This window comes from Oenanthe melanoleuca, chromosome 3 (assembly GCF_029582105.1).
Source record: "Oenanthe melanoleuca isolate GR-GAL-2019-014 chromosome 3, OMel1.0, whole genome shotgun sequence".
Lineage (NCBI taxonomy): Eukaryota > Metazoa > Chordata > Aves > Passeriformes > Muscicapidae > Oenanthe > Oenanthe melanoleuca.
The window spans coordinates 5172660-5185739 of NC_079336.1; the positions used below are offsets into that span (position 1 = coordinate 5172660).

The 13080-nt window shown below is 38.6% G+C and overlaps 1 protein-coding gene across 1 annotated transcript in view; it reads right to left on the bottom strand.

Moving 5' to 3' along the window:
• CLIC5 (chloride intracellular channel 5) overlaps nucleotides 1–7066 on the bottom strand; it is a 75918-nt gene extending 68852 nt beyond the window's left edge. The window contains exon 1 of the mRNA XM_056487451.1: nucleotides 6424–7066. Within this exon, the coding sequence (XP_056343426.1) occupies nucleotides 6424–6912 (489 nt within the window). The 5' untranslated portion in view covers nucleotides 6913–7066. The remainder of the gene's footprint in view (nucleotides 1–6423) is intronic.
• Nucleotides 7067–13080: the final 6014 nt, after the last annotated feature.

Below are 13080 nucleotides of genomic sequence, written 5' to 3' on the forward strand. Positions count from 1 at the left end.
TTCAGGAGACCATGCCATTGTTTTCAGTGAAAGTTTATGGCTTGATGCAGTTGCCTAAGCCTAGAAATCCATAAACATACACAAGCATCTATGGGACACCCACAGCCTGCAGAGGCAGTAGAGGCCAGGAAAGAAGCCTTTAGACATCTAAACCAGCAGGGGATGCCTGTGGTTGGAAAACTCAATTAGGCCCCACTCCATACAATGAACAGGGTCTACCTAACAAGTAACCTCCCTCTACAGATGGTGCTTACCCTTGTCCACAGGAATTAACATCCCATCCTGCTATTTCAGATAGTTTATTATTGCAAAAAGAGCTTAGACATCCTGCAGAGCTGTACTTAATGGCTCACAGACACACCTGCAGCTGGATGAGCCAAATCCAACCCTTGATATCTAAAGAAATCAAAGAGCAGAGCAGAAATGCTGCTTTCCTCTTGCAGACTCCAAAATAATTGAGATATGTCATCACCTGTTGGTCTACAGGGATTATGCATTATTTTGTGTTTGTAGAATATCAGTCTCAGTAGAGCTGCTGTTTAGGTACTTCTGAAATAACCAATTTGAAATAATACAAATTGCTCAGTTTTGGACAGGATCCATTTAACAGGTGACAGTACTGCTACACAGATAAGATTTCAAGGCCAGCAAGGAAATAATCAATCCACAAATCCAAACATTTTTCACTCTAAAAATGTAGATGCTGAGATGTTTCAAAAGAAAAAAAAACAGTCCATGCTGGGATAAGAGCCTTGTTTTCAGAACTTTAAAGAGGGTATCACAAGATAAAATATATATGAGGAAAAAGAAATGAGTAAATAAATCCATTTTAACTTTCTCTCGGTGTGACCTACATTATTTACATTGTGTTTTCCATTGCTGCAATCACTGTGCAGGGACAATTTCCCAGATAATACAGGTCTGTATTTTGAAGCTGTTGCTATGTTACTGCACTGTGGCTGCAGCCACTGAGCAGGGCAAGGGAGCACCAGCTCAAAATTCATTCACTGACCTTCCTGCAGGTGCCTGAGTGAGGCACAGACCCAGCAAGGGTTGGAAGCAAGACTTTTTACCCTTTGTATCCAAAAGATTAACCAACTGCTCTGCCCTGCTGCTGAAACACACGTTCTGCTCATGACTGATAGCTGGGGACTGGGTGTTATCTGTAACAGGATGGCCGTCACTAATCTTTTCACACACACATAAACACAAATTCAAACAGGCATAAATCCAGCTGTGAAGAGACCCACAGCACAGTTTTCCTTCCCAGAAATAAGGGTTAGTAGCTATTAGGTTTATATGTGAAGTCATAAAGCCACGCTGGGTCTGCACAGGGGTGTGGAGGTGTTAGAGGTGTATCCCTATGATCTGAGTTAGCAGAGCAAAAGCACTGGTGAGGGTGTCCTTCACACTAGATTTATGTCAGAGCAGTTCTCTGACTCCAAAATGCTGTTTCCAATGAGGGGTGATCAGAGTCTGATCACACCACTAAGAGAAACCTAAATTCTCACAGAACAGAAACCCAAGTCAAATGGCAGCTGCAAACTGTGCAGTACTACTGTAATACACCTGCTTGCAAATGGGTAAGTAACAAATGATTGAGAATGTCACTGAAGCACTTATTTGGAAAATACCAGGGCTGGAGGAACCATATAAATGTTAAAAGATTCAAAAATATGTTAAAATAGAGCAGATAAAGTGTTGGGTAAATGATGAATTAAAGAGGTGCTTGCTGTAGTAATTTTTACTGGCTCTGCTATTTGCACTACGTGTACCTCCAAACTGGAGCTTAAAAATTATATAAATTAACCAGAGAAAGACTGGAAAAGGTCATAAAAACCACCCCTAAAACAAAAAATCCCAAACCACTCAACATTTAGAAATGATGACTCAAGCTTGAAGGTAAGCTGAAGGACTTGTTTAGTTCAAGACAGCAATGACTGAAAGAAATTTGATCTGTGTCTTCTATATACAAAAAGATCTTGTCTATTAAAAAGAAAAATAGTATAATTCAGAGCAACAGAATTTTACTAAAGGAAAATATTCTGTCAGGACAGTGATTAAGCATTGACAGAGACTAAATGGTATAGGCGCTGAATGGGCACCACTGAATGTTCCCAAAGAAGCATCTACTAGGGATAGTCTAGATAAGACTGAGAGCAAGAGGACACATCACTTGGTATTCCAGACTTGTATTTCTATACTTAATTGTACTTGTAAGCTATCTCAAGACTATTTGCAGGAGTAAACAATCATTAATTTCATTTTAATGATCAAAACAGGTATTGCGTTAGGATATTGGCTCCCCATGAGTCATTTCCTGCTGTGTACATGTCAGCTTCAGCATCTTGGTCTGTAAATCTGCCAAGACTGGAAAACTCTGAAAATAGTTCTTGGATCTTTTCCTTGCTCAGGTTGCTCAGTTAACACTATTTAAAATGTGGATTATTAATCACTTGACCTTTTTCTAAGCTTATTCATAAGACCAAAATAATATTTGCTTACTTCTGTTAGATTTATTATTTATAATATTTTTAAAGGCTAAAATGTCATAAAAAGCCAAAATACTATAATTTAGTGTAGATATGGAGAGTTGCACCTGCCACCTGGCTTCAGCCTGAATTTACTTTATTACCTGCAAACCTTGGTGGAGAAGACATGGCTTAACTCCAGGCTTATGTGCTGTATTGGACCCAATCAAAAGACTGACTGGTTTCCATTGCTAGGAGGTGTCTGGATGCCCAGTTATGCTTACAAATATCTAACAGCCCAAAACTGCAAATACAGTTGTTTTCCTCTGTAGATTATGAGTGTAGTAAGTGCTCAGTTCTGCTCAGCAAAACACCAGTTTAACCACTAACTTCTGACTGGACATCTATGTGGTTCTGCTCTCTTCAAATTATACGTGCTTAAAATTAGATTTGTCCTGTGACTTCATGTTCTGAACCATTAATACACATTCCTAAACAGAATTTTCTCAGCAGATACCAGAATGCTTCATAAAACAAGAGAAAAGCCAACTCATTAGAAAGAAGTGTGATTTTCCCAGAGACACAATGATGAGTCTCACTGTCCCTGTGAGGAACATGGTCTGTCATTCACAACAGAGCTCAACTTGGGGAGTCAGTGGGAACTAGCACAGAGTTAGATGTGGAGTCCTCAGATATTCCTGACTTGGAAATCAGAGAACAACTGAATCACAAAATTGATAAGGTTGGAAAAGATGTTTCAAACAGAAACAGCTAAATGCTTAGATTCTGATTCTTAAATATAAGCACTGGTATCCACCAAAAGGATGGGAGGCAACAAGTACAAATTGAGATACACGAAATTCCATTTAAAACATAGTTTTACCATGGGGGTAGGACATTAGAATGTTTGCACAGAGAAGTTGTGCTTTCTTCATCTTTGGAAATATTGCAAACCAAACATGACCTTGAGCAAGCTGTTGTAGGTGATCCTGCTCTGAGTAAGGAGTTGGACCAGGTGATCCCCAGAGATGTTCTCCAGCATAACTGTTACTCCAGTGCAGTGATCCAACAAGTGCAAGTTGATGATGCTAATCCACTGTATAACTTTGGTATTTTTTCCTAACACAAGGTGTTTATTGCTTTGGGTAAAGAATTACCTTCCTTCTTTTGGGAACTGTGTTCCTATGGTACAAATGACTACAGAGAGGCTATAATCTGCAGTCAGTCTCAGGTCATCAAAAAACCAGAAGGGCAATAATTTTCTTCTGAACAGAAAATTGGAGGACTAGTCTTTAAATAATAACTCAAGCTTCAGGAAAACAAAAAAGTTAAAATTTTCAAAGAAACCTAAACCTTCAGAATCAGCATTCTACTCAACAGGAAAATACAGTGTACAGGTGAGAAGGCTGGACCTTGGAGCTATGATTGGGTCAGGCTGTCCTGTGCATTTAGTCACACACCCTGTGTGCCAGTCACATTTCTGTTCAAATTGCAAAGGCTTTTGTATGAAGAAATTACAGTGTTATTGAAAGGGCATTAAGGTGGCTGTGACAAGCCTGGACGTGCTGGATTCACACAAACAGATTCCTGTTGTTACATGCTGCATTCTGCTGTTAAAGGCACAGGGAATTCATTTTTTACCTTATGGCATATCCTGAAATAATCCACTGACATGACATAGTTACCAAGAACTGATAATCAGTGAAAAATGAGTTTAAGTGATGTAAACATTTTCTTGGTGTCTAATGAATGGACTACTGTAAACATTATCCATCCAGATATAGATTATATAGATAGATATAGATATATATATAGATATAGATATAGATATAGATATAGATATAGATGATATAGATTATATAGATGATATAGATATAGATAGATATAGATATAGATATAGATATAGATAGAGATATAGATATATAGATAGATATAGATACTATTTAATCTTCTCACTTTCTCTGATGTTCATGTTTCCAGATATTCACAGAGATTTATAGGGCTACAAGCAAAGGGAGGAATAAATAGTGGCAGAACTGTCATGATCACTATTGTCCCCCAGCACAAGGTCCTGCTGTCACTGTTAGTGTCTGCAGAAGAGTGCAAACCCAGATGAAGCCAGTTTCAGAGCAACACTGGCCTCAGGTGGACTAGAGACTATGTGAGAAGGGAACCATTAATGAGTAATATTTATTGACACAAATGAGATATTAATTCCATGTGCAAGAATCCACAGCCCTCAGGGATTTCACTACCCTTGTTATATATTACTCTGTGACCTTCCATTTTACAGGCTGACTTTTGCTATCTAGGTAATTAAAGAGAGCAAAGCTGGATCTGCACTCCATGGAGTTACTGCTTTATTACCTTGATACTAGAGAGACAGAAAAGGAAAAAGCCAAAAAGCAAACGTCATCATGTTCTCAAGGGGTAAAACACTGTAACAGGAGTTCAGTTCAGCCACCCACCCAGCAGTACCCAGGGCCCTGCCCACTGGGATCCCAGCATGGATCACCTGAAGCCTCCTGTCTCAACATTTGAGCCAGGTAAGGACATCTTGGGGCTCAAGGACACCTCAAAGACACCAGGCACTTATGTTTGGCACTTGAAGAGAGCACAGTTTGCCTTTCTCTCTGGACTAGCAGATAAGGACCTTTATGGGATAATGATCTACTCTGCACAACAAAAGCAAGGAAAAGGACTTCCTCAGACCTTGACCATGACAGTTATTCAAAATGCCTCTCTTCTTACTTTTTCAAATTAACCCAAACAACTCTGCTTGAATGGGAACATCTGCACACATTTCTTACATTATCCATAGAAAAATAAGACATTGTTATATTGAAATAAGAAGAATGTGAAAGAATAAGGAAATTAAAGAGATAATTTTAAAGCCAAAATACAGCTCTCAGGTTGCTAACACCATGTAGTTGCTAACAAACAAAATGTACTCAATTGCTGCAACTTTTAACACATACATACAACTACATGAAGAAATATAAAATGGAACTAATGCCACAGCTCTTACTTTGACCATATAATCAATATATTTTTAGCAATGACCATGATCCGGTCACAGAAATAGGACAGGTGATGTTTCAGGGAGTCATTTAACCAAATAATGACTGCTGAAAACACTTCTCATTATGTGTGGTGACAAAATCTCTTCTCCTGCTTTCAAAGCCCCCATGGAACTGAGAAACAGATTTGGATAATATTATTTATTTTGAAAAGTGATAAACTGCATTATTTTGAACATTCTTATATACTTAAAAAGAAGGAATTGTTAGGCCTGTGTTTCAGCCTAATAAATGATTAGAAAAGTGAAATACAAGTGCTTTTATGAAGGGAATCATAGTGTTTATTCAAGAACACAGGTGTTTACAGTTTTGAAATCTAAGTAATCCTTTATAAGGTGAGAAAAAGTGTGAAAACACCCTCAGTAATTTATACCTAGCAATTAACGAAAATAAATGTTGAAATTGTCACAGAAATACCTAAATCTAAATATTGAAAGAAATAAAAGGAAAACTTCTTTCAAGGATGATCATTATTTAAACTATATATTCAATTTTCTTCATAGCATTCATAGCTATGACTTTGGAGCTCTCAGCTCCTAGATAGTGAAGTGCAGGGATAGCTGAAGTAGCTCAACTAAATAGTAGCAGCCTAGCTGCAACAGCAGAGAGATTTCCCAGAATAAAAGAATTGCAGCAACAATCAGAATACCTGCTCCATACTTCCACTTGAATGAAGAAATCCCAGACACTTCCACATAACACAAATCGCCTCTTTCTCTGCTTAAAGATGCAAGAGGGAAGTGAAGGGATTGGCTCCCTGCAGCAGAGTTGGGAGCAAAGCAGTGGGTAGCTGTATTTCACTGATTTGGAGGACACACACATTGATTTGGGGTTTAAAACTAGGGTATGCTCAGGAGAACCCAGGTTCTTACCTTTACAAAAATGGAAATCTCAAAATCTTCCTGAAAGTTCTTGGTTTCTTCAGAGTTATTGTTAAGAGGAAACTTGAGGGAAGTTGAAGAGTTGGTAAAAGTGCTCTGTCTCTGACGAAACTGGAAATCCGGAGGAAAATGCAGGTTGCTCTCAAACATTGAGCCCTCTTCATCTTTATCTTCCAGAGTTGGGCTCATCAGATCCATCTGCTGCTGTGGGTGGTCTTCTTCAGCATCATGGTGAGATGAAGAATTATCTTCTCCATCACTTCCATACTGAGAGGCCACAGAATTATTACAGCTATCTTCTGAGTTCTCTTTACTACCATCCGTGTTTTCTGGGATATTAGTGAAGGAAAAAGGGGATGCTGAATCTTCAGGGACATGATCAGAAAGATCACCCCCTTTATTTTCCTCAGAATCTGAAACCTCAGAGACTGTGGTGTCGTTGGCATTTTGATTGATGTCAGTAAAGCCTGGATCTTCCATGGCTGCTGGCTGGTGAGTTTTGCCTGCTGCTGGTACCTTACAGACTACAATCAAAGTGAGATGTTGACAGACAAGGCTCCTCAGGAGGAAGCAGAGTCTGTGGTGTGCTTTCTGAATGCTCAGCTACACATGGCAGATCTCCAACAATCATTTACTGAGAGCCTTGAATCAACAACTGCACTTCCACAGAAGTAAAAGGCTGTCTCACTTTTAACCCTTTGTTGATCTGACTCCTGGGAACTTATCTCAAGAGCTGTAATCAGCTGTTCCTCCAGATGTTGCCTGGATAAGTATAGCAAAAAAAAGCTGAAGAACTTATCACTACTAGAAAGCTACAGTAAAAAAATAAGTATTCTCACATAGGAAGTTGAATAGAGTCCTACTGGAAATATTATTTATGTAAAGAGGTAGAAATGCAGACTTCACCCACTTACTCATATTTTCAGCACATAAAAACTTCAAGGAAAAGCAAGGCAAAAGTGCCTCAACAATACAAGCAATCATTTGCAACATTTTAGTGGTTACTTACAATATCATCAACAACTAATGATCATTTACAAAAAAAACTACAAAAAATTATAAAGAGGTAAATTTTAACTCTTTCCAACATTGCCACTCATTCACTTTGTGTGCCACACATTTCACATTTGGCATTGTCCTCCTCTCAACTATAAACTAGGGCCAAATCTGTAAAAGCTCTCATAAGCTGCCCTGGGAATATAGAAAAAGAGAGCAATGAAGAAGTATAAACCATGATTACATATACATAATGCATCAATTCATTATAATCACATTTAGGCTACGTATCTCCAGGCCATAAGACATACACTCTAGAAATCTAGTTTGCCACTTGTGTACACTCTAATGAATGGAGAAACACACCAAACTGCACAGAACCTAGAGTGGGTGAATACTGCCAGCTTTAGCATAGAATTAACTGCCCTCCTGGAGACAGACACACATTCCAGAGCAACTGAATTCAACAGAGCTGAACTCCTGGAAAATCCAAACCTGCATTTATCAAATTATTATGATGTTACCAATTTACTAAAGTCACGAGAACTTACGGCCTTATTAACTAAAGACTTTTTATCTCCATGTTTACTGCATCTGGACTACATAGATTATTACAATAATTCTTATAACCTAATTATATTTAATCTTTTGGGGTTGAGTCAAAAGGAAAATGAAGGTTTTTTCCTCCTGACCCATGCTTGTAACTTCCTGAGAGGTAACTGCCACAGCCAGGTTAGATTTCTTAAGGAAATAAAGAAGAGAAGGCAAAGAGAAAGATAGTAATTCAAGCCATCTCAGACAGAACCAGAAGGGAACACAAGCTGTTCCACAGGGTAGAGTAGCAGGTGCTGCCTGCCTGGGATTTATGACTATAGTTAACTGCTATTAGTCTTATATTAAGAAGTTTAGAGAACTAGTAAAGTTAAATATCAAAAGCAAGTCAATATTTCACCTTAATTAAACTTAGGGCTCCTAGATAACCTGAAAAGTGCCAAGATCGTGGTCACAACCAAGTTTAATCACTGTGATTGTACAGTACAAAGATGCAGGTAAGTATCAGAGATTAGTGAGATTTCTTAGCTCACGAGGGCATTTATGGCCTGAGGCAACTAAAGGACTTCAAGGATACATAACCCATTACTAAGGCCTAATTTCAACTCTTACTACCCCCACATTCCTGTCTGGCACAAGTGGTCCATCACCAAACAGGACAGAGCACATCTCTCTACATAAACTGCATGTAACTCAGCCACAATTCCTCACGTGGAAATCCTAATTCAGAGATTCTGAAATATGTGCTGTGTAATCTGTCTCGCAAACTTCTAGCACTCAAGACCAAAGCTAATGATAAGACTGATTTTAAATAATGAACTTAAATTACTGAAGTTCAAGAAACTTCAGAAAAGCAATAAAACAACCGGTAAATTTTATAATTCAACTTCTTTTAGGACTACTTCTCACCTCTAAGAAAACACTTGGTATTTTTCATGTTTTGTAGAAAGACAAATGTATTTCTGCCTGGGTCTGTTCAACTTGCTCTGAGCATGACTTTGATCAGCAACTCCCACTGATCTTCAACCCCTTCTTACAGAGTGCTTGCAGGATTAAACTTGCTGGGATCATAAAAACTCCCTCCTTAATAACTTGGGTGGCAAACGGTTTGAAGGGAAAAAAAAAAAGAACACAGAAATATGCATGACACAAAACAAAGAACAAAGTCCAGTTGTACTCCAGTCCATGATTGTTTTTCCCCTCCACGAAGATGACATTTGCAGGATGCAGCAGCACCTGCTGGAGGGTTTAAAATATCACAAGTAAAACAAAGAGTGAAAGCATAAGGTATTATTTTAAAATAAATAAATACAGTTGATGTGAGTTTCTTTATTGTGAGTTATCCAAGTTCTTCTTTCCTCTGTCCCGCTCCAAGAACAAGGAAAAGAATCATTAAGTGTCCAGTGGGACTTCTCTCCTGCCTGGAATTGAGAGGGAAGAGGCTGTATGAGGCAGGAGACAAAAAAAAAGTCCCAGCACAACTAAAGCCCTTTGAGTAACAGTCCCACCCCAAAGCCATGAGAATGCAAGATTTCAAAACAGAGATCACCAATTTAATCCATTTCCCAAATTCCTCTGCTCCCAAATCTAGCAGGTGATGAGTTTATGTGGAAGTTAGTAACACAGTACTTTCTGCTGGTAATTCTCTAATCCAGGTTGTGTTACTGACCATCTAGACCCACGGGAGCCATTGGTAATGCTGGTCAACAGCTTTGCAGAAATACACAAAAACCATATGCAAAAAAAGTTCATAAAAGGACAAAGAACATGAGCAATAGAACCCCTCATTTTCAAGAGAAGCTTATTTTTTATTTTATGACTGAATTTCTGATTTTACTTCAACTTTATTTTTTAAAGGAAAACACCATAATCAACATCACTACAAGTCTAGTTAGCATACTTAGATACAAGTTACAGTTTTGCTAGTGTTCAGCACCTGGAATAAGTAAATCACTGATTATTTCTACAGTCCAGTGGACAGTCATGAGTACCTCAAAGTACATCATACAAAGAGATGGAAATAATTATCTCAAAAGGAGATGAAGATGGTCTTTAATACAGCCTAGTTATCAGAGATCCCTACAATAGATGTTTGTTTAGACAGCAAAGCTGGTATTCATCTACATTTAGAAGCCTACAAATTGACATCAAAACTGAGGCTAGGAACCCAGAAAACTGCCTGATTCACTCTGCAGACACACATAGATCTCAGTTCAGCAGCTCAAACACACAGAAACATTTATTGGTATTTAAGTTGTTTGCTTAGAGCAACTTTATTTATCTGAAGGATAAATCTCCTCTGGCTCTGGCACACAGACTGCTGAAGCTGCTACTGAGACTTTAGCAGTTCATCCTGAAACCCCAACACAAATCAGCACCTCCACCTTGCATTTATTTTAAATTGACAAGCAGAAGACTGACTTGAAAAGAAATTCCTGCATTGCTAGAGTCAGTTATCCCTCACCTTCAGAGTGGAAGAGAAGGGTGGGAAGAACAAAGAGTAACAAGAATATCAGACCCCTAAACAGAACACTTCACATATTCTCAGAGATTAAAAATCAGAGGCAAAATCCCACATTACACAACTTAGTACAGATTCCTAAGGTTTCTACCTGAGTACACCTTTATTGAAGCAATAATTTGCACATATTCTAGACATTCAGTAATACTGTAAACTTCAATTCATCCATCAGTGCCACAAGTAGCTTCAGTGGTTCACTGCCTATTTAGAAATAGCAACCTGCTTCTACTGGAATTTCTCTGGTCATTTCCAGTTGGATATTCTTATAATTGTAATGGTTTAATAAAAGAGTCCTTCAGTTTTATTTGTCCTCGATGAAGGTACTTGCACACTTTAAGCAAAGAGCCTGTAAATCATTCCTCATAACCTAAAGAAATTCCTTGCTCTAAAAGTATCTTTTTCCAGATAGAAGAGATGCAGAAGAAACTCTGAATGGTTAAAACACTCAGGGTTCTTGGAAACAACTGAACCTGAATCTGAAAGGTAAACAAACTTTACTGTCTCTCAGAAACTGAGGGATCTTAGCATAGTGGAGAATCAGACCCTTCACTTGCACTTAAGTGCACTCAATGCAAAATCATGAATGTTCCTGGCCATTCAGGATGTTGTTTTTACAGGAAAAAAAAATAAACCAGCAACTTTTTCCCTTCATAAAGCTCCAAAATTTCCAAAGCTTTGCAGCATGTAGTTCAAGGACATTATCAAAACTACACTGTGGGCTCTGGGAGACAGACTGGTCAAGGTTTACAAACATATTACAAGGGACTTGCAATAAATTCATACCACTTTGTTTTCACTCCTGGCTGCACTCAATACCTGGAGGACATCAACCACAACCAACCTATTGTACCATTTCCAGCCACAGCTTTTATTTGTGTTGTTAGCAGCACCTCATCTCTACACAGTTCAACAACAGTAATCCTCCTTCCACTGCCAATCTTGCACTAAACAGCACGAGGACAAGACTTTATCTCAGATTTTGTTCTTTTATCTGTGTTCTATTTGTATTGCAATAAGGAAAACAAACACACCAAAGAATTATTTCAGAAGACAGTAGTTTGGTACATGTTGAGGATGACACATTTCACACAGGAGTCAGCACATCCTTGAAGCAAGCATCCAAAAATCCATCTGTTGTTCTGCTACAAATGATCTGGATTCTGCAGTCTTGAAGGGCTGGTTCACAAGTCCAGGACCCCAGTCTAGTAAAGGTGATTCACCTTCATCCAGATTTCCTGTGCTGCTGGCTGCATAAAAGGCATATTTAAGGCCAACACACCCATAAATTTCACTCTGCATATGACAGATAATTCTCCACTGGGAGCCAGACAAACAATAGAAAACCACTTTGCACAGGACACTCAATTCTTATGTTATCAACAGCTTTTAGTTGGTAAAAATACCAGGAGTCATTGTCAACACACATTTGAAAACCTGCTTTACCTGCTGCAGGGCCTAATTATTCCCAATTTGGATGTTTCCAAGCCCTTCATTTCTGGTCTTCCAGTCCATTTTGTAAAACTTGGTTTGTTCTTTAAGTCCATGGTCAGGAACTCCACTGGAATACCTGAGAGCCTAAGAAATACCAACTTTTTATCTGCCCAGCTGCTCCAAGAGAAACATTTTTGTTTGCCCTTAAAATCTGGCATCATTTCAACAACCTTGTCTCTAAAACTAAGCACCCTGGAAAAGCTCAGCAACCCAGATTCAAGCCTGTTTGCAGTGGAGACTCTGGTAACAAATAAAGAAGGCAGAGACACCACAGTCCTTTTATCATATACTGTCATGCAGCCTTAGGGATCTCCTTCCACACAGTTTGAGACACAGCTAGGTTAAGAACCCTTTTTGTTTATAGCCTCCATATACATGCAATGCTTTGGATTAAATGGGCACTAAAAGCTTAAGGTCTAATAAAGTTTAACAGTTGTTACTCACCCAGATTTTCTTATGGTTTCATGAAATGTCTATTTTTTTCATCTCAATTTTATCAAGATGCATCAAAACACAGTAAATGACAGTTTAAATGACAGATTTTAAAAAAAAAAAAACTACTGAGCAAAAATGGTGACAGAGGTCTCCATCACATGAATAAAATTGAGAATAAAATTGGAAATACAGGAAATATTTCTTGTTCAATATTAAATATTGAAAATGTCCTTAAGAAAGTATGCAAAACAAGTAGCTGAGCTATTTACATGCAACATCAAGTTTTCATAGAACTACAGAATGATTTGGGTAGGAAGGGAATGTAAAGATCATCTTATTCCAAAACCCTGCCATGGGCAAGGACATCTTCCACTATGCCCATGTTGCTTCAAGCCCCATCCAACCTGGCCTTGGACACTTCCAGGGATGGAGCAGCCACAGCTTCTCTGGGCAAACCTATGCCAGGGTCTCAGCATCATCACAGGGAAGACTTTTTCCTTAATATCCCATCTAAATTTTCCCTCTTTCAGTTTGAAGCCATTCCCCCTTGTCTTGTCACTCCATGCTCTTGTAAAAATTCCCTCTCCATCCTTCTTGTGGACACCCTTCAGGTGCTGGAAGGTCACAGTAAGGTCACCCCTAAGCCTTCTCTT